Source organism: Corella eumyota, chromosome 4 (assembly GCF_963082875.1).
Source record: "Corella eumyota chromosome 4, kaCorEumy4.1, whole genome shotgun sequence".
Classification (NCBI taxonomy): domain Eukaryota; kingdom Metazoa; phylum Chordata; class Ascidiacea; order Phlebobranchia; family Corellidae; genus Corella; species Corella eumyota.
Genome location: NC_137493.1, coordinates 15643106 through 15666738, shown reverse-complemented (window position 1 = coordinate 15666738; position 23633 = coordinate 15643106). Strand labels below are relative to the sequence as shown.

The 23633-nt window shown below is 31.0% G+C and overlaps 5 protein-coding genes across 8 annotated transcripts; 1 reads left to right on the top strand and 4 right to left on the bottom strand.

Annotated features, from left to right (window-relative positions):
• Window positions 1–595: 595 nt before the first annotated feature.
• On the bottom strand, window positions 596–7036 carry LOC145750071 (uncharacterized). Of its 2 annotated transcripts, none has more exons than XM_082566003.1 (14): window positions 6816–7036; window positions 6240–6413; window positions 6054–6169; window positions 5662–5833; window positions 5312–5442; window positions 5033–5134; window positions 4714–4884; window positions 4475–4608; window positions 4039–4198; window positions 3426–3650; window positions 3293–3353; window positions 2883–2925; window positions 2715–2817; window positions 596–2518 (listed from the first exon to the last, which is right to left on the bottom strand). In XM_082566003.1, exons 1-14 carry the CDS (start codon window positions 6976–6978, stop codon window positions 1220–1222), a joined length of 3054 nt encoding a protein of 1017 aa, XP_082422129.1. In that variant the 5' UTR covers window positions 6979–7036; the 3' UTR covers window positions 596–1219. The 2 variants fall into 2 exon arrangements, with proteins under 2 accessions (XP_082422129.1, XP_082422130.1); XM_082566004.1 differs by having other exon boundaries at window positions 6249–6413.
• An 861-nt stretch (window positions 7037–7897) lies between these two features.
• LOC145749561 (sec1 family domain-containing protein 1-like) lies at window positions 7898–10412 on the bottom strand. Its single transcript, XM_082565357.1, has 2 exons — window positions 10331–10412; window positions 7898–10001 (listed from the first exon to the last, which is right to left on the bottom strand). Exon 2 carries the CDS (start codon window positions 9974–9976, stop codon window positions 8090–8092), a length of 1887 nt encoding a protein of 628 aa, XP_082421483.1. The 5' UTR covers window positions 9977–10001; window positions 10331–10412; the 3' UTR covers window positions 7898–8089.
• Window positions 10413–10934: 522 nt separating this feature from the next.
• LOC145749938 (syntaxin-7-like) lies at window positions 10935–16491 on the top strand. 2 transcript variants are annotated; one of them, XM_082565829.1, is made up of 7 exons: window positions 10935–11227; window positions 11747–11916; window positions 12234–12409; window positions 13819–13906; window positions 14372–14444; window positions 15503–15585; window positions 15806–16491. In XM_082565829.1, exons 1-7 carry the CDS (start codon window positions 11071–11073, stop codon window positions 15908–15910), a joined length of 852 nt encoding a protein of 283 aa, XP_082421955.1. In that variant the 5' UTR covers window positions 10935–11070; the 3' UTR covers window positions 15911–16491. The 2 variants fall into 2 exon arrangements, with proteins under 2 accessions (XP_082421955.1, XP_082421954.1); XM_082565828.1 differs by lacking the exon at window positions 14372–14444 and adding an exon at window positions 14792–14864 and having other exon boundaries at window positions 15806–16489.
• Window positions 16492–16966: 475 nt separating this feature from the next.
• Window positions 16967–19841, bottom strand: LOC145750335 (uncharacterized). Of its 2 annotated transcripts, none has more exons than XM_082566337.1 (7): window positions 19601–19841; window positions 19312–19443; window positions 19146–19239; window positions 18849–18947; window positions 18585–18763; window positions 18054–18158; window positions 16967–17583 (listed from the first exon to the last, which is right to left on the bottom strand). In XM_082566337.1, exons 1-7 carry the CDS (start codon window positions 19658–19660, stop codon window positions 17398–17400), a joined length of 855 nt encoding a protein of 284 aa, XP_082422463.1. In that variant the 5' UTR covers window positions 19661–19841; the 3' UTR covers window positions 16967–17397. The 2 variants fall into 2 exon arrangements, with proteins under 2 accessions (XP_082422463.1, XP_082422464.1); XM_082566338.1 differs by having other exon boundaries at window positions 18075–18158; window positions 19601–19835.
• Window positions 19842–20441: 600 nt separating this feature from the next.
• LOC145749415 (GDP-L-fucose synthase-like) lies at window positions 20442–22775 on the bottom strand. Its single transcript, XM_082565177.1, has 8 exons — window positions 22476–22775; window positions 22184–22298; window positions 21853–21981; window positions 21428–21635; window positions 21207–21271; window positions 20952–21098; window positions 20696–20795; window positions 20442–20604 (listed from the first exon to the last, which is right to left on the bottom strand). The coding sequence occupies exons 1-8, from the start codon at window positions 22613–22615 to the stop codon at window positions 20549–20551; spliced, it is 960 nt and encodes a 319-aa protein (XP_082421303.1). The 5' UTR covers window positions 22616–22775; the 3' UTR covers window positions 20442–20548.
• Window positions 22776–23633: the final 858 nt, after the last annotated feature.

Here is a 23633-nt window from a genome sequence, read left to right as displayed (position 1 = left end):
AAGTCACTTCGTACCTTTATATTCTTTATTAAAGGCCTTTATATTCTTTATTAAAAAAAAAATCGATTTTTGCGACTTACGACTGCTTCGAGACTCAAAGATTAATTACATCGTATTTTAAGGATTGTCATGGGAAATCGTGAATTTAGTTTTCACTGGCACGCGTAAATTAGCGAACTATTTTTAATCATTTTAATTAAGTCGTCGTATTTTTAGACATTGTTTCAAGTTTTTGATTTAACATGATAGGAAAAGTTATAAAACATTTTGTGCTTTTCGATAATATTTTACACACTTGTTTTTAAGTATTATACATTTATTATTTTTGTTTTTTTTAAATCTTTAATATTGAAATAAATATTTTTGGGGAGGAACACTTGCTACACCATACATGAGGTCGTGGGTTCAATCCCCACTGCTCTGATGCTGTAGCGCCCTAGAGTAAGGTACTATAAACGGTATGAACTCCTGCTAAGCTAGCACTTAATCAGCAGCATAATTATCGGGCAATTATAATCAATAATATCCCAAACTGCCACAGGCAACTCGAGACTGGGTCAGAGTAACTGATGTTACTCTATGTTTAAGTTGCGCATTCGACTTTCCCACATCGAGGATAAAAATATATACACAAAAAAAACATAGAATTGATTTTTTCATTATACAAATATTTGTAAATTATATCATTTTACCATTAACTTAACTCGAAAAACGGAAAAGGCAAAAGTTACATAATGTAAACCAAGTTATTAAATATTAAAGTCTGACCCCTTTCTATAAATTATCAATGGCAGTTTGCCAATCGTACGGGAAAATTTTCGGTTCTCACTTTTGGATGATTATTCAATAAAATATGACACATTGTCCAACACCATATGTGAATGTATTACTCATCCAGTTACATTATCTTTATTATATTCACAGAGAGAGAGAGGCGAGTGAATTATTTAAAGAATTTTATAGAGCGTGAACTGTATAGGATTAAGATTTTAAAAATGCCAAAAAATGTTAAAAATTAATTTTTTTTGTTTAATTTATTTATCCTCGATGTAGAAAGGCCGACTTTACGACCCAAACATAGGGTAACATTAGTTACCTTGACCCTGTCCCGAGTGTTAAATTATCAAATGCATTTTAAAACAAATAAAAAAAGGAATATTTAAAATAATTTGAACTAAAAAGGCATAGAAAAAATTGTGGTATTAACACATTATGATCGCTAGGTGTTGTAATTAAAAAATGGTTGCCGCTGCGACATTGCGCCTGAAATTCGCGGAGTTAAAATTATTTTCTTTTTACTTCTCCCCTCGATCCGCCGTTTCGCCGCTTTATCCGCCCTGTTCGCTTCCTTTATATAAACCTCACAGTTCTGGACCAAATTCTCCATTTTCTCTTTAAGTGTGGAGCCTTTAAACCTGGCCTTTGCAAGTCGAAATAAAGCTTCTATAAATCCTTGAAACGGCAAGCCAGAGGTGTGGTGCATATTTGCATTACCCTTGCCGCGGAACGAGTCGTAAAACGGAGTCGAATTCGCGACTGCATAGTTTTGCCATTGCCGCATGGTGTCGATAAAGAGTATATCTATAGCTGGCATGGCACCTTGCTCACAGAGGCCACATTTTCTTGCCATATTTCGGAAAGCAGTAGCGCTTATTCGTAAACTAGACTTAATACCGTTAAAATAAATAAAAATTGCGGCCACGCGGTTTAGAATCATAATCTCTCGCATTGCGAAAGCGTTAGGGGTTGGTTTGATGACTTTAGGGGCGGGTTTTGTTGATTTTGGGGTGAAATTTCGGCTGCATTCTCTTCCATAGCTCGTGTAGAACGACAAACCTTTCTTGTCAGTCAATTTTTCACTTTCAGATGACGTCACCGAGATGTTATCAGTACAACTTTCACAAAGTCGAGATTCGTCGTTAGAAGACAAACATTCCGCTATCGAGACGCTCCTATCACGTGGTATGACGTCATTAACCTCATTCTCAATTCTTCTTAGTGACTGCCTATGCAGCGCCATCTCGCGGGCGTCGTCTTTCTGCGCGGAATTAAAATAGAAACTTCGAGGTGGCATAGGTTTGCGAGAATAAACAGTCTCTTCCGTGTCATAACTTTGCATAGTAGGACTTGTAGTGTTAACCAATCGGTCCTGAGGCCAGGCAGAGTTTGTATCCCCCCACGGCTCTAATTTCTTAACACGTCTTTCTTCGTTATCTAGCACCACACTTGTCTCTTGCGAAGCCTTATAGTTTTGCTGGACGAAATACAACCCAGGGCCTGCACCATCTAAGTAACTACCACAGAGTCTACAAACAGGGGCATGATGTGAGGTCAAAGGTAGGGTTGTCATTGATTTGGATCTTGGAGTGCATTGGTTTGAGTGATCTTCGTATTTTCGTGGAGTTGTATGGCAAGAATTAGTCTCCATTTGTTTAAGGGAACGTCTTATTGTTGGAACAAACTGTTTGGTTCGGCTTGGACCGAAGAGTCGCCAATCTTCGGTTGATATTGCATACTCCTATAAAAATTTAAAGTAAAAACTATCATGGCCTAATATAAGTTAAGAATTGCGGCCGTATTATGACAATTTGAAACCCAACCAAAGGGCGGGCTGTCGACTAGTATTGTAGTAATACAAATAAAATATCAAACAAAGTAAAGCATTAATCAAAAAACCTTTAAAAAAACACTTAATAAAGTAATAGTGATGTTACCTGGCGATATTTAACTACTGTAAACTTCTTCGGTGTTCTTGGTAAATAATTAAGTCGATTTCTCAACAATTCTGGATTATTAAGCGGGTTCTCAAAACTTTCACTAAATAAAAATTTCAAAAAATAAATATTATCCGATAAAATTTTTATTATCCAAACTATATTTACTTGATATTTGATGGTTCAATTCTACTTTCGTCCCATGATCTACCTAAAATTAAAATCGATTGATTAAGTATATTTTAAACTGTAAAGTTGACTATGTTTTATTAAATCTAACACCCTTTTTTTTCTGTATATATTTTTATCCTCGATGTGGGAAAGTCGAATGCGCGACTTAAACATAGAGTTGTTACTCCGACCCAGTCTCGAGTTGCCTGTGGCAGTTTGGGATATTATAGATTATAATTGCCCGATAATTATGCTGCTGATTAAGTGCTGGCTCAGCAGGAGTTTATACCGTTTATGGCGCCTTACTCAAGGGCGCTACAGTATGAGATCAGTGGGGATTGAACCCACGACATCATGTGTGGTGTAGCAAGTGTTCTTACCACTACACCACGCTGCCTTTTGCTTACCTATGATTGGTCTGTCTTGGGAATATGGGTTTTTAGTTGAAGTTATATCTTCAATCAATTTCTAAAAACAAAAATTAAAGATCAAACTTTTTAATTCATCTAGAATTATAAACCAAATGTTTTTAGTCTTTACTTTCTGTTCTGTTCTTTGCTGTACCTCATCACTAACTATCCTAGGGATTTTAACGTTGCGAGCTCCGGGTATGGTCTCTGGTATGCTGTGGTGACGTGTAGGCTTCTTATTGGTCGATTTAGAGGGCGGAGGGTAGACTCGTTCCAGACAGGATTTTTCCATGTCAAGTTCATTTTCTCCATATGCGATTAATTTTAGGGAATCTCTTAACAGCGGAACCTTAATCTAAAACACAAAAACTTTCTAGATATTGCGCGTATTAAATGTTTAAAAGGATACATCAACAACACAATTACATTCATATCAATCCAAAAGGCTTCTTTATATTGAACAAAATGTAGAAGATTAGCATGATGTGCCATATGAAAACTATAAAAGGCATAACAACAAAACTCCTTAATGTACTAAATGATTACACAAAGCCCACAGTTAACCATTATCTTTAAGTATACGGTATTCATTTAATACATGCAATTCATAATGCTGAAGTTTATAAATCTAGGATGAAAAGTTTAAAATATGCTGATTTTTTTGGCGAAGTTTAAATTTGATGGGAAAATAACTTAAGTTTAAATATGCTGAAGCAATAAGAAATATAAAAAAGTTTAAATACCTGTTCATCAACTACACTTGTTACACTTTCCATTATCCCACTCCCCGGTTCAGTTTCTCTTTCTCCATCAATTCCCATACTCGGAGATGAGTTAACTTCTAACAAGTGAGCTTTTAAATCCGAGGTCAGAAGAATGTCGAAACCCAAAATTTGGAAGGACCTAAGGAAAACGATTCATATTTTCATTACGGCAGCATGGTATAGTAGTCTGAACACTTGAATTCACTACATGAGATCTTGGGTTTGATCCCCATAGCTCTCATGATGCAGCGTCCTTGCATAAGATGCTATAAACGGTATAGACTTCTGCTGAGCCAACAATTGATTAGCAGGTTAAAATTATCGGGCAATAATAGTCAATATAATCTCTGTCAAACACAAATATTGCTAAAACATTATCGTTTGTAATCTAAGAAAAAATTTGTATTTTTGTAACCTGACTAGTTTGGTTTTGTTGGCCACGTGGTTCCATAAAGTGACGTCAGGAAGTAGAGATAAGATAGTTTTAACAGCTAGATCAATAATTTGTTTATGTATCTTATCGACATCGTGGCCTTGTCGTTTTAAAGTCTACAACATTATCACATGTTAAATGTATAACAATGCAACTAACTGTACATACAAGTTATTCATGGTATTAAATACAACTGCTGATAATAGTAAAATAAGTCCTACCTGTTTTACACTTCTGTATGTTCTTTTTGACCCAGTGTTTTCTGAAGTTGTGTAGATAAAGTCCTCGCTGTTTTTATTAAGGCTGTAGTTCGTTAAATGCATTAAGGTGTCGTGTATATTGGTTGGGTTTGGATGTTCATATTCTATTGTACATAGCCTAGCAAGTCCTTCCTAAGAAATAAAAGTTGAACAAAATATGACAACTACTACATAACGAAGTATAACAAAAAAATTGGAATAGTATAAGACATCATTTTAAAGATGCTAAATAAACATTATTAAAAACTTCGTTGAAAAAACTTTATTTCTAAATGCAAACCTTGCAAAGATATATCTCAATTGGTTGAATTCTCGCAACTAGAACATAAATTCTTAGATCAAATTTATAACCATCAAGCAAAAGAGGATTGTCAATGTATCTCTAGCAACAAAAACACAATTAAAACACAATACATTTATTTTTACATACAAGTATGTAAGATATAAGATATTACCCAACCAACAACAAACTATTGTAATAGATACCAAACCTAAGTACATCAATACCATTACATAAGGTAAAAATGGGCTAAGATACTTGCTGTAATGAATATCTTACTTGTACTACTGCTGGCCGGTTCCCAATAGCTTCTTGTACATCTCTTGGATCAATAACCAAGTAGATTCCCTCACCTTGGCTTCCAGTATCAGGTTTCACAATATATGTAGCTACATCTTTTCTTTGCTTGCCTGTAAACAAAGCAATAGTATTTGAAATGGACTAAATTATTGCTTCAACAAATTACATATACAAAGCAATGTTGATAATGTAAAGTTGCTATGTAAAATAGGTTGCCTAATTAGCCATTTTATGTCGTTGAAGTGTCTTAAAGCTCTTTAAAAGATGGCATATTTACAAGCCCTTCTTTGGGATATCTAAACAAATAAATTATATGTTGTTGACATTACCATCTCTTGATGGAGGTTTCGTTGATGTACAATTTGTTTTCGTTTTATTCTTGCAAGCAACTTCAGCAACGAACTGATGATATTGTTCTGGTAGAAACCAAGTAGATGGATAGAAATCAAATTCTCCAGGAAACAACATTTGCATTCGTTTGATAATACGTGAAAGATGAATCTAAAATAAACAACATTTAAATAAGAATAAAAAGAAAGTTTTTCCAAATTTGTGCTTTTGCAACTTCAAAAATTTAACGTTTTCATAACATTGAAAAGGACAACTAAACTTTAATACTTGCCGCAAATAACTCTCTAATAATAATGCCTTTATAGTATTTTACAATCCATGTATAACATATTTTTACAGCACAACATATTTTTAAACGTAATTGGTTTACCTTCTGAGAAAGTTCACATATGCCAGGCAGTTTATTGACAGCATAAACCCCAGTTTTGTTGTAAGTGTTTTCATCAAATCCAACCCCATGCCAGTACATATCAGCCTGTGTACTACCTAAATACCAATATAACACCATGTTAATCTCTTAATAAAGTATGTATACCAACTTTAAAGCATTGCTTACCTGACTTACCATTGCCTTTATACTCCCTCCACTTAAGTTGCTGAATAACAGTAGCCAGCGCCTCGTTTGAATGCCTTATACCTGATGTATTAACCTTGATAGTTGGTCTGTTGATTTCTTGGTCCTTCTTCTTACTGTTGTCAATATTACCGCTGTCACCATGCATATTTACATCTTTAAAAATATAACAAAACATTTTAAACGGCACTATATCAAAAATTACGGCAAAAAATAGGAAAACTTAAACCTGTCTATAACATTCTATGCATTATTTTTTTTTTGATTTTCGTTCAACTTACATATGTAGCTTTGCCGTTTTTCCATATCCAATATATGAGTTTTGATTGTTATAAATATTTTTTTATAAAAAATTTTAAAAAATGGCTTAAAATTTATATTGTAATCGTCATAATACTAAAAAATTAATTTTATTTAGGTAAAAATCTTAGTTTTTTAAATTTTAAATTAAAGGTTGCTATCTTACAAAAATTACATAGTTATAAACCTATTAAGTATTGCCAATACAGTAGTTTAACATGAACTAATACTTGTTAAACATGTAACTGAATTACATACCTGCTGAAAAATTGTTTTTAGTTGACGAGTCCTGGCTTTGCCTGTCTTCAGTTTTAGACACAATTCGCATTGCCACCCTTCCATATTTATTCCTAATAGTTGTTCCATTGGATATTGCTTTACCGTTAGCGGTAACTGACCATTTTTCCTCGTCTTGTTGCATAATTGCATATTTAATTTAATTTTAGTTATTCTACGCTTTTATATTGCGACTAGATGAAGCATTGAGTTCACTATAGCCATTTAAAACATGACTTTTTGATACTATTTTTACCTAGTTTTCTATAGGTAAAACAGATAGGCTAAATAAACATACGGATTGAATAAAATCGCTTTCTAACAGACAGTATAACCAGTCTGAACACGCACTTTGAATCAAGCGCTTTGTAGCCTAAGCAAACACTTTAAACTTGCCATTGTGCGTCAGTACGCCACTGGATCTCATACAAAATTTACAATGTTTTTAAACCAAGATTTAGTCGTTAAGTACAAACTGCAAAGCCATAAATAAAACCCTATGACAAGGATATTCAAAATAGCGATGCTTGCACATAGGCTAACTAACTATATTGCCAATAACATTTTGCATAGGTGAAATCTACGCTACCTATTAGAGTACTATACCTACCCTCTGACAAGGCAATTTCTGTACTAGTCTGAGCTAGTGGGGCTACCTAATACGGGACTAAAATGCTATTATATATTTAGTGTTGACGGATCCATACAAAGGGTCGCGTGTATTGGATGCTCGCAGATTTTATTGTGTGTAACCTTGTAAGAACGTGTCTAGCAAAAGGCGTGGTATTATATAGCGTAAATATAAGATAACAAAAGCTATCCACATATTGGGTTACTCGTTATAGAACTGGTATTTTGTTTACAAATTTTTTGGTTCGATACCCAACAAACGTTACGTAAGTTCGTTTTTTGCTTAAATACTTACCTTAAAAATGGAACCTCAATTTATTTATAAATACCTGTTTTTTTAATGCTGCTTTCGGTTATTTTTAACAAATTAGTGCAATTTCTTTATGAGACCTTACCTAATATAAACAAAAAGAATTTAAAATACGGACTTTCTTTATATACTATTTTTATTTACACAAGCAAAAAAACAACATTTACGACATAGCAAAATACCAACGTACAATAAATTACTTTGGCCCTGCACCAGCAGTATAAACTTTATTTAAAATTGAACAAACTTTGGTAAAACTTTATCTTTTTTTAAGTCACGACAATACTTTTAATATAGTATAGGGTATGGTATAACCCTAAACTTCGTCACCTAGCTGTTGTAATTGGGTTAGAAATTGGTTAGCATTTAGCAGGTCACTACAACCATATGAGACACGTTTACCCGTCTTGTTTTTAACATAATCCATTAGATTATGATACTCAATATAATTCCCTCCACCTACTACAAACACTATTGCATCATTAAACGGCATTTTGGTACGTACAGAACCAGTGTCAGGAGCTCTAGATAATTTTGGGTCAAAATACCGATATTTTTCAACTTCTGAATTGTTTTTAAGTTCCATGAGGGAGTCTAATACTTTAGTGATTGGAAGGTTATGCATTTTGACGACAAGATTCTTGACGCCTTCCATCACGAACTGTGATCCTGTGCTCATAAGATGGGAGAACATCCCGATGGTTTTAATTCCTCCGCCTCGACTCTGTTGTTGGGAAGACACACTTGGAAGAGTATACTGCCTCCATCTCTTGATGTACTTAAGAGGTGAAATGTTGCATCCGGCTTTCTCCAGTGCTGCTGTAAACTGCTCAATATTGATCTCACTATGTTGAGATTGGTAGATGTAGAAGATCAAGAAAAGTCTCATTTTATCATCGGGGGTTCCGTTACTTGGGTTTAAAATGAAATCCAATACTGCCTGATCACTTCCCGATTTACTCATAATTTTTTCCTCCAGCTCAAAATATTCGTCCAACTTTCTATCCTTTATGCTACTCAAAACAGATGTTGCAATAGTAGTATGCATGTCAATTAAGCGCTTTTTCTCTAACAGCTCAGGAAGAGAACTCATGGCAGATGTCAATTTGGCAGTATTATCTGATATATCAACTGGTACTTCATCTTCACTAAGTCCCATTACAGTTTTTAAGCGTTGCACCTCCTCTTCATGGCTCTTGTACTCTTCTATCTCCTCTTGGACTGCCTCAGCCACTTGTGGGAATGGATTGCCTTTGTGTTCATGCCAAAACTTGTCGGTTTGTCCTAGACTGTACTTTTGCTGTTTTCTTCTAGTGTCACCAGATGAGACAGGGTCGGTGTCAGTAATTGAAACATTGTTAAGATTAAAATCCAATACATCATGGATTAAAGCCTGATATGTCCAGGTATGATGTAAAGGTGTTGCTAGATCTATACTCCGATCAACGACCAGCAAAAGGGGTCGTTGAAATGAAGCCATAGGCTGCCCTGGTTCTGCTAAACTATTCGGCATACCGCTAAAGAAACTATTTCTGGCATCTCGGAGGTTATCACGAAGACGCTTGTCCAATTTTTCAGCCACCATTTCTGCTGCATTGCCAGATGGACAACGGATAATTGGTAACGTGCCCATGCTTACAAAAACGCAGTAAAGTCCATCCACCATTGAGTCAATTACAGACATCATTTCAGTATCCTTTAGGTTAGTTTTATTAAGGTTGTGGTAGTATCCTTTATCTTTACTGTTCAGAGTAAACATTTCTTTTTCTAAACTGATAAAATTGACGTATTGATCAAAGACTTTCATAACCCTTGCCTCAGCGTTAGATTGTAAAGCAGCACTTGCAAGATCTTCCAACTTACTTCTGGATATTGCCGATATAAAATTAAAATAATAACCATCGTAAAGTTGATCGCGCATGTCTTTACATATCTGGGCAATGTTTTCATCGCTTGGCATTACAAAATACACTGCTGCAACATCAGACACAGCATCTCTAGCAGCATGGAACGACAAATATAAAGTAACACCTAACTCTCGAAGATTAGCAACTGAGAGTAAAGGAGAAATAATATCTTGACCAACTTGGTCGTATATTAGGACTTTCCATTCTGGCTCAATTGGAGTTTTTCCTAAAGGTTTTCCAAAGTTTAACATGGATTTGATTGCAGCAGTTTGACGATCTCGTACGGTGTTGGCCATAGTGCTGAATTGTTTGAAATTTAACCTAAAATATTAAAAAAAAAATGTTTTGTAATTATATTTTTTTTGGTTTGAGTTATTTAATCAATATTACTGTACTGTTAAATTCACAGTAAAAGTTAAATATTAATTGCAATATAAATCACTAAGTTTATACTAAAAAACACCCAACAATAAATAAGATAAATATAAGGCTAGCAAAAATACATTTGTCAGTTTGTATATTATTGGTCTGTTTCATTGTTAAATATTAGGCTAGTTACTGTTAACTCATTGCATGTTCTATTTTAAAATAATTTTTTATGTTTTACCACTAATATACGCCAAAACAATTAATTTAAAAGCATAACAAACCTTTTAAAATAGTAAACACAAAGTTTATTGCTTGGGGTTTATTATTGTTGAGATTTTTCGACACGTAATAATCATGCGATTGTTAAAACTAGAAGTCGTAACCCCTATACGTCATTAACCAAGGGTCACTTATTTTGTACCTTATTAAATCGTTAAGCTTACATTATTAGGCATTCGGTAATTTAGGTTTAAGTAAATAGATAAATAAATAATAATTTCATTTTTAAACTGTTATAAGTTGCTTTAAAATTAGATTTAAATAAAATTTACTTTTAAGTGAATTTTGATTTTCAGTTACAACTTTAGTTTAGTTTTAACTTTTTTTTTCTATATTTATTTAAGTCAGGTTTAATGATCATGTGATTGTGCGTTTTTGTTAGTAATGTTTAATATAAATTAATAATTATTAGTCAGATATTAAAAATAAACATTTTATTTGGCTATTTATGTAAATTTTATCTCTTATTAAAGTATTTTTTGTTTAAGCAGTCAGACTGTTAATCGATTTTTGTCCGCATGTCAATTTGTTAGTAATGTCAGAATGTAAATTTTACCATGAGATTTTTATATTTAAATATTGTAAAACGATTTTTCTGACAGATTTTTAAGAAAAAAAGTTTGATAAATAATACTTCGCTTTCCTGGCTTTATCACTGCATTTTTAGTAATCCACACTAAATACAAACCATCTGACAGTCTGACAACCTTTTTAAAATAAAACAATTTATTAAATTAACAAAATGTCTTACGGAAGAGGTGATCTAACTGGGGGATTTGATGAAGGACCTTCTTACAATTCAGCAAGTTATCAGAATTCTGGAAATCGACCCTCACAAGCTGATTATACAAGATTAACTCAAACTATTGGATCTAACATTCAGAAAATCTCACAAAATGGTAATTTATAAATAAATCTTTATAATAGGGGTCTTAGGGAAATGGTATTAAAGGGGTGTAGGTGATTTACCTACCTTTCTTTATTTAATATAAAAGATAATAATAAACAAATCATGATAATTGTGATAATATCGTTATACTACCGGCAGCATGGTGTGGTGGTAAGAACACTTACTACACCACATAAGTTTGTGGGTTCAACCCCCACTGCTTTATGCTGTAGCTTTCTTGAATAAGGCGGTATAAACAGTATTAACTCCTACTGAGCCAACACTTAATCAGCAACATAATTACTGGGCAATTATAATCTATAACATCAAACAGGTAATGGCAACTCAAAGACTGGGTTGGGGTAACAGTTATTACTCTATGTTTAAGTTGCACATTCGACTTTCCCACTTTGAGAATAAAGATATATATACTAAAAAAAAATTTGTTAAAGAGGACTAAATTAATATTGAACAAAAATTTTTTTAATTTATTTTTTTTTGCTTTTCAATATCCAATTTTACTTTTTAGTCCAAGAAATTAAACGTATGGTCAACCAACTTGGATCGAATCAAGATACACCAGATTTAAGAGATAGATTACACCAACGACAACATTACACCAATCAATTATCCAAAGACACGGCAAAATTTCTTAAAGATGTTAAAAGTTTATCTACTGCCGACTCGCAATCAGAACAAGTAATGTTTTTCAGATTTTTTTAAGATAAAAAATCGAATTCTTTTGTGTATATATATATATATTGTGTGGTAAAAATACCTTCATTTGTCTTTCTTTTGAAATTTATTTCTTACAGCATAAAAGCAAATATGTGTATTAAGATAGGGTACAGTTTTTTCCACTTCTGTTCAACTAAAATCAAAAATAGGCACATTTAATTTTTTTTTTTTTAACATTTTAATTATTTAACATTTTATATGTAAATTTTAATAACATGGATGCTAAATGCAGTAAATGACATTAAAACTTAAAGTATAAAACGTTGTTTAAATCACAGAGACATCGTAGAACACAAACGGAGAGGCTAATGGGAGATTTTAGCGATGTATTAAATTCACTACAAGCTACTCAGAGAGAGGCGGCACAAACAGAAAAAGAATGTGTGGCACGTGCCAGAGCCGCAAGTCATATTCCAAGCGAGGGTGGATCTGACGTACTTATCAACATTCAAGGGTAAATATAATTTGACTTTACTACATAAGGTCCTGGGTTCAATCCCCAATGCTCTATGCTGTAGCGCCCTCAAGTAAGGCGCTATAAATGGTATGAACTCCTGCTGAGTCAATACTTGATTAGCAGTATAATTGTTAAATACTCTTTAGCTAGCACCTAGTGGTCAAATGCCGGAGTATTTAATATGGCAACAAATTTGTAACTGCCTATAGCCGTTTGCCTTATAAAGTAAGTAGCGCTTAGAGGCACACTACAGCAATAACTCTTCTTGGATAAAAAAAACACTTTGTTTACATGTATTTAACACGAATAATGGCACACAAATTTCATCCACGTTCAAGAATTAGTACCCGAAGTTTCTAAAAGAAACGAATAACGAGTGTGAATATACAAAAATATGATAACAATAACTACACAGGTATTAACTATAGTAAGGCACAAATTATGCTTACCAACACAGTATGCTAACCACTCAAAAATACTGGCAAATTCGGCAAAAACAGTGATACAATAACAGTAGTGAACACTAGAAGAATAAAAAACCTAACGTTAGTCTATATGCATTAATAAGAGGTTATTTGGCATAAAAGTAGATCCATTAACAAAATTTACAAGTATCAATAAAAACATACCAGTTATTATAGTCTGATAGTATTAATAATAATGGATACTAAAAAAGATGATTATGTCCAACAATACAGCAATATTAAAATACCTGATATCCAGTCAGTAAGATCTAACAGAAAAAACAGTGTCGACCAACAGTACTACCCAAGTGAACAATCACAGTTCTAAAAGTGCGTTATAAAACATTAAAAAACACTGTTAAGATACCCCAAGACTATGTATGTTATTGGCAAGTTTTGCACGTGGTTAAAGATTATGACATATTTTAAACATTTAAAAAACAGATTAGTAACATATTTACACTACAAAGAACAAAAAATAATTACCAGAAATTCCAATCAGTCAATGAAAGATCTGCCGTGATTAACGATGAACTATTATATCAGTAAAAACTAATTTACATAAAAATTCTTCCAAATTGTAACGATTTACTATGATAACAATCAGTTCTAATGACTGTTCTAAAAAGTTATTTTACGACATGTGGTGCAATACATTGCATGAGAATATTAACCGCAATACGATTCAAAATTGAGGATAAACATATTAGCGCGTATTTAACAATAATTATTGGGCAATTATAATCTATAATATCCCAAACTGCTAAAGGCAACTCGAGACTGGGTCGGGGTAACCAATGTCACTTTATGGTTGGGTTGTCTACCTTTCCACATCGAGGATAAATAAATTAAAAAAAAAATTTTTTCGTTCTTTTGTAGGAATTAAAACTCAAATTTTGATAAAACTCCTGGTATAAAATAAAATAATTTTCTTTTATTAAGAACTATGCAAGATCAGCAACAAGCTACAGTCACTGCAGAAGAACTTCAAGAAATAGAAGAACAAGAAACAGCAATTCGACAACTTGAGGTAAAGTTAAAAACTTATTTTCATTTTGTTGTAATATTTAAAGGGCTGTCATTTTTCTATAATACCAAGTAAAGGGCTGTCATTTTTCTATAATACTAAATTGTCCTTATACCTATTCCAATATAGAGTCCAATATAGAAGTGATAATTGAAAAATGTACATTTTAAAACAAACTTTGTATTCTATAGGGTAAACATAACTTTTTTTTTAACATTTATACAAAAAATAACTACTTTAAATTTTACATATGTCCATATACAAAATTTCATCTACAGTTTTGCATATATTTTGTTTATATAAAAGGATAAAAACATTGTACATACTTAATATGGTATATATATTTTATTAGGGAATCTATTGATAATTCAGTAACAAAATTGCCTGTTTTTTATGACCTTAACACATAGTCTATTTAACTCCTAATTTATTGTTGTTACCAATACCAATATTATTCTGGTATGATAGAGTGACATTATGAATGTCAACGAAATATTTAAAGATCTTGGGACAATGGTTGAAGAACAGGGTCATCTCATAGGTAAAGTAGATCATGTGTGTATTGTATGACAAACACCATAACCCGAATGGTGTAGCACGCACCAATTTTTTTCTCTCAGTTACCACAACCACATATAGGTTAATTTTTCGTGGATGTTATTTGAAAATGTCAAATCGCGCTAATGTTAATATGTTAATATGAAGACTAAAACAAAAGGGGCATTTTTGGGGGAAGGATCCAACAATAGGGGTTAAGGATGTATGTACCTCAAAATAGTTCAAATATGTGAAAAAAGTGTTAAAATTTGTGTGATTTGACATTTAAAGTATATACCACTTACTTTGCGCATTATGTACCTGATCTTTAATAATGTAATCATTATTCAGGCTGATATTATGGACGTTAACATGATCTTTAAAGATCTTGGAACAATGGTTCATGAACAGGGAGAAATGATAGGTAAGCCCAAATAAAGAAAAAATAGAGTTCTAGTCAAAATTAGTTCAAAAATGCAAGTTTTTTTTAATATATATGTGTTATATATTTCCCTATTCTGTTAAAGAGTTAGTACATAGCTAAATTTATATTTCTGTATTTAAAAGTTTAACTAAAGGCTGCTCAATGCAAAAGGCTTAAAAACTAAATTTTTGAGCTGGCACTTTTTTATTTAAAGTCGTAAGATATGTGGTTGTGGTACGCTTGCTTGAAAACTAACTTTGCCAGTTTTAATTTTGTTTTTTGTGCAATTGCTACTTACTTTTATTAATTGGTGCATTTTTAAAGTTAAGTAAAAGTAAGCACTTCACTAATTTTGCTACTTTCTGTAGTTTCGAAGTCAAACTAATGTCTAACTTTTAAGTTAGATTTTTGTCAAAACAATGTTACTTTTATTTAAGTAGTCCTAGTTTTTTTTATTTGGTGTGCATTTTTAATTTTCCATGTAATGTGTTAATTAATTTGGTTGTCACCATTAAAAATTATTTTCTTACATAATAAATAAAATCACTTGTTAATAATATTTATAATAAAAACAATAGAATATTGCTTATGTTTTTAATATTTCTGTATAACTACAATATTTCTTTTTCTGATTGCAGATAGTATAGAAGCGAATGTAGAGCATGCAGAAGCTGATGTAGTGCAAGGTAATGTTCAACTTGTACAAGCACGAAGTAGTCAGGTAAAATAAAAACCTACAAAAATAGTCTTTTAAAATTTTTTGATAAATCTAAAAATTTTTTAGATCTAAAATTTTTTTAAAAAAAAAAAAAATCTAAAATTAAAATCTAAAATTTTTAAAATTAAAATCTAAAAAAAAAGAAAAATCTAAAATTTTTTTATTTTTTTATTTTTGATAAAGTCATAATAAAGTTTAATAACTTGACATCTATATTTTGCAGGCAAGCGCAAGAAAAAAGAAATTTATTTGTGCAATTATAGTTGTTGTTCTTATAATAATCCTAGCTCTTATAATATACTTCAGCGTCCCAAAGAACAATAATTAATAAAAAAATTTGATTTTTTTTGCTTTGCGTTTTCAAATTGTTAATCTAGATATGATAAATTCTGAAGTGCAGTAATTATAACAAGTAATGAATATCTTCTATTGGCAATCGGGACTATAAAACATCGCAATTTTTAATATAACCTAGCTAATAGTAATTTATAACTGACTTCAAATTTGGATCCAATTTATCGGATAATTCTAATAGTGGTAAAATTGTTCTTGTTTTTTTAAGTGGATGATATATATATGTATATGTGATTCCTATTATAGATTGTTATTGATTGTATTTTGTATATATCATTTTAAATTTAAATTAAAACTAAAAAAGTAAGTATTTTATTCAAATTTATATTTTTTTTTGGATATGATTTATCATTATTGGGTAAAACTTTAGTTCATTTAGTTATCTTTTATTTCTAAATATATTTATATTTGTATATTTTCTTATTATTTTCACTCAAAACTAGGTAAAATCATTTAAAAATCCGAACAAAAGTTTAAAATTAACCATCTAATATTGTTATAAATGCCTGAATTGGATTGATATAATATTAGTAAGAACGGGTAATCTTTTTCATGCAATGTTTATGTTGTATATGTATTTTTGTTGTGCAAAATTATATATATTAAAAATAACAATACTATTATCTGTGTATTCCTAATTAAAGTTAGTTTATTATACTATTATATTATAGATGAATAATCCAATAAGGAAGAAGGTAAATTGTTGAATTTTGCAATTTATCCCAACCTAATATTGGTAAAGCATTTCAGCTATTAGTTAAACTTTATTATAGTTATATCAATGTAGTTATTTGGACAATATACAAATATGTGAATTTAGAAGTACCAAAAGTTTAGTATTTAAATATTTATAATTAAAGCTTATATATTAAATGGACTTAACTTTAATCTTATTTGTATATATTAGTAATCCTTATTTCTTTAGTTTGTTTTAGATAGTGTGTTTAAATTAAGTATGTCAAAATTTTTTCCTAAAAAAAAAACATATTTTTCTTTATACAAGTAAATTAGAATAAACACAATTTTTTTTATGTATAAATAATTTATAATGTTGAACACAAGCAGATGTACAAGCTGTTACTAATAAAATAATACTCTTAATTTACACAGTGTTGTTAATTCAACTAGGTTTTAAAAGGCAAATTCTCATGAAAAGGCAATAAACACTAAGGATGGAGGACAGTACAAAGGCATTGGTACGGTAAAAATGGAAGAACGTAATAAAAAAATTGCTTATGCCACATATATAACACGTTGTCACAACAACTAATGGACGAACAGCTATTTTTAAAAGGTATTATAGTTTTGATCTGGTAGAGTTAAAAAATGCAATTTTAAAAGGTTTATAAAATAAATTTTTGCGCGAAATTAAATACAAATATACAAATGGGGCAATAACGATTTTTGCACCTTGGGTCGGAGTTTATTTCGGCCCAAAATGCATTATTTTATGGCGTAACTTTAACTCAGTGTACGATCAAATTCATTTGGCGGTATATTTCTTTCAGAAAATGTTGTAATGTCGTCTTCGAGGCTGCTAAAACTTCCTTGGTCAAAAATTGTTTTCGTCATTTCGTTTACACCTTCACCCTGACCACGGTTGACTTGTTTTGGGGCAATTGGGGGCAAAGCGGCGGCATTAAATCTCTAGTAAGTAAATTTAAATTATAATTATTTATCAAGTTATAATAATTAACTTAACAGCCTGATAGTGAAGTAACAACTACAGTCTTATGCTGATTTTTGCGTTTTTTAAAATATAATTGACATGGGATATTAAAAGAAAACAAGAAATGTTATTTAACTAGTTAAATCAAATGGGATAAGAAATATCACACTTGTCTTTGAAAAAACATGTTTGCAATACCATTAAAAAAACATTATTACTTATTTCATGCATTTTAACATCAGAATTTTATGATGTCATAAATTACAATCAAATAGAGTCATAAAATGTCAAAGCAAAACAAAAGTTGATTGACACAAGTTATAAAACCATCCCCAACAAAGTAAATACAAAAAGGGTTAGTCTTATTCTAATATTAAAGAATTCTACTATTACAGCATAGAATTTATTTAATTTAGTGTTCACATACCTTTTCACTCTTTTTACATACCTTTTCACTCTCTTTACATACCTTTTCACTCTCTAAAGTTTTTGCTAGGGTTTGGTCCCTAGCCAATTGAAGGGCTAGTTTGCTTTTCTTAATCTCTATTGATTTCTGTAAAACAAGTTTGTTTTATAAGGGTTTTATAATCATAAACTAAGTTATATTTTTATTTTAAAAGTAAAAGTCATTTGTGAACTTGAAAATTAATTTTAATTATATTTTTAGGTTAGTTTGGTGTCTATTACCAGTTATAATTTACCTTTATTTATTTTTTTATTTATTTATTTTGGTTTTTCGTGCATTAATGTCGGTAAATAATAAGATATATAATAAATATTACGACAATGCGACGGGAAAAAATGACAAAATCAATTTAATGATTTAAAACATGCCACAAATATTATTATTAACATAAAGATTTTAAGTATGTTATGGCATGGTCACCAAACCCAGTACCTTATTTCATTATTTAAAAAAAAAAAGGTAATATAGAACATTTTATACAAAATAAATTTGTTTCAATTATTTTTTACTAACATTGCGTCTTTCTTCAGCACCATTGAGTTTGTCGTCTAATTCTTGCTTCGACCTAATACGCTTCTGACTGTTCATTCTTTCAAGCCTGGCAGGGGGTTTCTTTAGTGGGGTTAAGGGGGTAAGATGGTTGGGGGCGATGCTCACTTCGAAAGCTGCTCCACCTTTTTGCAGTTTTGAACCTTCAAAAAGAAAAAACAAGTTTATTTATACATTCTAAAAAAAGTGTTAATTATTTAATTTATTTTGATTTAAAAACTGGTTAACCTTGAATTAAACCTTCTGCTTCTAATTCTTGTAGAATAAGTTTTGATCTTAATCTTTCTTTTCCAGCTCCATGAAATTGCTTTCCAACAATGGCGAAGTCTAAAAAAACATCAAGAAGAAAAAAATTTAAGGCTTTATTCTGCCACAAATTGTGAAAACAATATTCAAATGCAGTTAAGAGTGACAAAATATCTTTTTTTTATTCATCAAGGACCAAAAGCTTCCTAGGGCGATAGGCCTACTTACTAATTCCATATTTGTTATCCAAACTTTAAAATAAAATAGTTTTTTTTCTACCTGGCGTGTCGGGTCTTCCTTGATTTTCAATTCCATTCACAAGATGAGGATCAGATTGCTCTGTTATAAAACCATCTATGCTAATTCCACCATCCTAGAAAAGATACATCAAATTAAAAAAAATATAAAGTTCGAGTTTTTAAGAAAACAAAAACTAAAAGTTTACCATTTCTTGAATTCCACTGTCCCTACTTTTCGCAGAAGTAGATTTGATAACGACGGCGTTTGAATCGTTTACGATACTTTCCTCTGAGGCCAGAACTTTAATTTTCTTCTGCTTTGAAGCGCTTTTATTTCTCTAAAAACAACATTTTAAGTTGTTTATTCGGTAAGTCAAATTAAAGGGCAAAAATAAAGAATAAATATTTAAGAAAATTAAATATTGTGGGAAGTCACTAATAATCTTATTACTCAAAAATAAGAACTGTTTGTTGAATTAAAGCCAATATTCTTACCACTTCTCCATTTTGTATTTCTATTGCCTGGACAGCATCTTTAGAAGAAGCACAACCCATTTTCAACTAGTTATTTCACTAAACTTTTACTGCAGAAATGCTGCCCGTTAAACTTAATTTCAGCTCTAATAATCGTTCCAAATTCAACTTATTTTTCTTGCCTGTTTAATCTTTAAAAAAAAATTATTAATACTCAAAATTATTATCATTAATTTTTGCCTAACTAATCGTAATTTTAACCGCACGCCTTTTTTGCTTTTATTTTAAAATTTTAACAACCATTACTGATATATACATAACACTATTATACGGTAAGTACATCCTAAAAACTTTAAAACCTAATTTGAAACAAGCACGTGCGTTCCACAATCAAGGCTAAAACGACTGAGCAAAGTAATTTAGTTTCTTATGAATAAATATTGATGGGAGTTGATTTTAAGCTTGTTTGTCGCTAGGCGCGTTGCTATATTGAGAATTACTCGAGCATATATTTTAAAGTGCGTAGATTTGAGGAATAGCGTTTTTGGTTTTCCTTTTTTTTAAGATATTGAAAAAATAAAGCATAGAATACATTTAAATAGTCTCAAGTTAAATATATTTTGTAAAATGGTCTCCTTATTAATTTGTGCTGTTGCTATGCGTAGATATTAGTTTGTGTTTTCTGTATTAGCTTATGGCATTTTATAGAAAACGTTTAACAGAAAATTATTGTAATTTATGTTTAAACAATCTTGGCTTTAAAATTAAGTTTTCCTAGCATGTTATTTTCGTTTTTTGATACTTTAAACTGACCTGAACTCTAAAATCTAAACAATATAGACATGACAACATGAAATTAAAACTCTAAATTACAATAATTTTATTTTAAAAGCTAATTACTATGATTGTTCCGTAAGGTAAATACACAATGATATATATATTATAATTATTTTCCTTTTTCTTTGTTGTTTAGATTCTTGCTTTTTCATAATTGGCAGTAAACCATTCGCAAGATTCTCTGATTGCTGTAAACATACAAAAGTGATTTTAAAAATTAGCAAGTTTTAAGTGAAGTACAGTTTCAGCTAAGTAGCCTTATTTAAAGTCTAATTTTACCTTGGTCAATTGGAGTGAATTTAAAGTCAGGAAGATATTTTCGTAATTTGTCGTTGCTAGCTGTTTTCTTATACTGGCCATCCGATCTTGTGGTATCATACTAAAATAATAAAAAGTTAAGTTCTGTTGCTTAAGAAAGACTAGTTAGATAGCTAGATTAAATTTAAAAAAAGCGTTTATATTTTTTCTATGTAGCTTTAAATTAATCCGTATTGAGAAATGTGACGTCATAATTAAACCACGTTTTTAAACTTACGACTAATTTCCCGCCAAAGTCGAAGCCTTTGCAAACTAGTTCAGCAGCTTCTTTAATAGATATTTCGTCTTCTTCACCAACTGACAAAATAATTGGCTCTGTTTCTTTGTATTCTCGTAATACCCACAAGAACAGGCGGCCCAAGTCCTATTTAAAAGTTAATTTCAAGTTAAAATTATGTTAAATTGTATAGTTTTTAGTCTGGAATATAGAATTTTAATTTTTGTTGTCTAAATTGTAATATTTTCTACTTACCAGTGAGTATATAAATTGCCTCCTTGCACTGCCAGTACCCCAAACTGTTAAATCGGTGTTGTTTTCTGTAAAATAAAGTCAACTTAGTTGATATAAAAGTATCTGCTACAAACAAAGTTCTACAACACCTATTTTACTATTTTTGACCAAGTTTTGTCAATTTCAAAGAGGCTACATAAAATAACTTTAATATATCTTCTAAATTTTATTTTTCCGCTTACTTTTGCACATGTACACTTTGTGTATTAACCCTGGCATCACGTGACCTTCTTCGAGGTTAAAATTATCGAATGGCCCAAACACATTGGTAGGTACAACAGCTGTAAAATTGGTGCCATGCTGTTGGTTAAAACCCTTGTTCATAACATCTATCATTCGTTTAGCGTAGGAGTAACCGTAGTTAGAATCATGTGGGGGGCCATTGTGAATCTAAATTGATTAAAACATGGGTTATGTTATGATATCTTATTACATTTCGATTTAATTAACAAGGCAGCGCTTGCTAAAAATACTCTGCGTTTATGCTTAATTGGATATTTTAAATACCTTTGGCCTTTTTAAAAATCGATTAATATTGTTAAAAGTGTGTTATACTGAAAGACACAGATTCTATATATAGCATTAAATGTAAATGTCCGAAAATTACCATTTTTTCGTCAATTGGATAAGTTGTCTTGTTAGGGAAAATGCAAGTTGACAAACAGGAGACAACCTTCTTCACCCCAGTCTCTTGTGCTACTGATAACACGTTCTCGTTGACCGCCATATTAATCCTCTACGTAATATAAAGATGATAATAACAGCTGTACTTATACACCTTTACTTGTACACCACTTCAACCTTATTAACTACGTTTTTAACATACTTAATACGAGCTTATGATTATTTTTTATTGGATCAAGGTACTTGGAAAAACCTATCCTTTGATGTTAAGGATTATTTTTGTTTATTTAGCGACAACTTGAAGAATTACTCACAAAAAATTCCAAATTTGCTCTCATATTTCCGTAAAGGCCTCCAACTTTGGCAGCTAGATGAATAACATGAGTAGGACGATGTTTTTCGAATACAGCTCTCGTGGCAGCACGGTCTCTACGAAATGCAAAGCAAAAAACATTAATATTTATATCTCTAAAAAGTCACTGATTTCACCAATTCTAGCTATACCATCTAAAGCAGCATTAAAAGCCAAACCAATACCAAACCTATACTAATAATAAGTAGGCCAAGCCAAATATATTTATGATATATTACAATTTCTAAACTTACGTCAAGTCGGCATCTTTCGACGACAGGAAAATAAATTCTTCATCAGGTCTTGGATCTCTTTCTGCAACAGCTCGAATTCCTTGTCCAACGAGACCGGAACCTCCAGTTACTAGAATACGTTTCTTACTTTCAGTTGCCATATTTTACTTGTAAATTGTCTGAATTTCTATAACTTCTATGTAGTTCTGTGAAATAGTAGTTTAGAACTTTTTGTACTAGTTCTGTTGCGCGACTTTGTCAAATGTTAAGCTGTTAATGAAATATGCAGTTGTTTGCGCTTGCTGTTTTTACTTTAGAAAATTGTAAACGTGTCAAAGCTTTCTAAATTCTAAGAAAAAATCGGTTTTGAACCGGTTTAGTTGTTAGAATATAGCTTCGGGCGATATTTTGAAGTTCCTAGACTGGGATTGGTTACTGAAATAACATACAACAAAAACTTGATTGTTTTTTATTGTCGACGCGTTTTTTTAATATATTTACTTTTAATTATCCTTCTAATTACTAAAATACTTCAAAATTTAATTGTTTTAACTCTAATGTTTGAAATTTTGTCTAGAAATAAAATTATTTTTTTTATGAAATTAATTTAGCCGTTTCGACACATAATTATAATTACTTTCGAACGCAAATAAATATTTAATTCCATTTTACGTCATTTTAAAAGAAATTACACACATTTGAATTATTTATCGTAGTTATCATTCATTTTTAGGCCACTTTGACTTTTTATAGATTGCTAAATCAAATCTAGTTTGAGAAAATTATTTTAATAAGATTAGGACTTCAATACTTTTGAAAGGCGCTCAAAAACATATTTAATATATAATTTTGTATTCTAAAAATAAGCATTGATTGGCAATTAGCAAAACGCCATCAAAATATAATTTTCTTTGCGATTGCATCTAAATATAAATATTTTTATCAATGCAGTTTTTATTGATTAATTGTCTTTTTTGTTATTGCGACAGGTGAAATAAACACCACAAGTGGAAAGATATATTAACACGTATAGCAATATACAGTAGCTATATTTATAGAACAAGTGCTGTATACAATTTTACTACTATTTACAATAACTGGCATTTGTAATATTGTTGCAGGACTTTATTGGTTAAAATATTGAAAAGTTTTGTAATGATGAATTACTGGAGAAAGCAC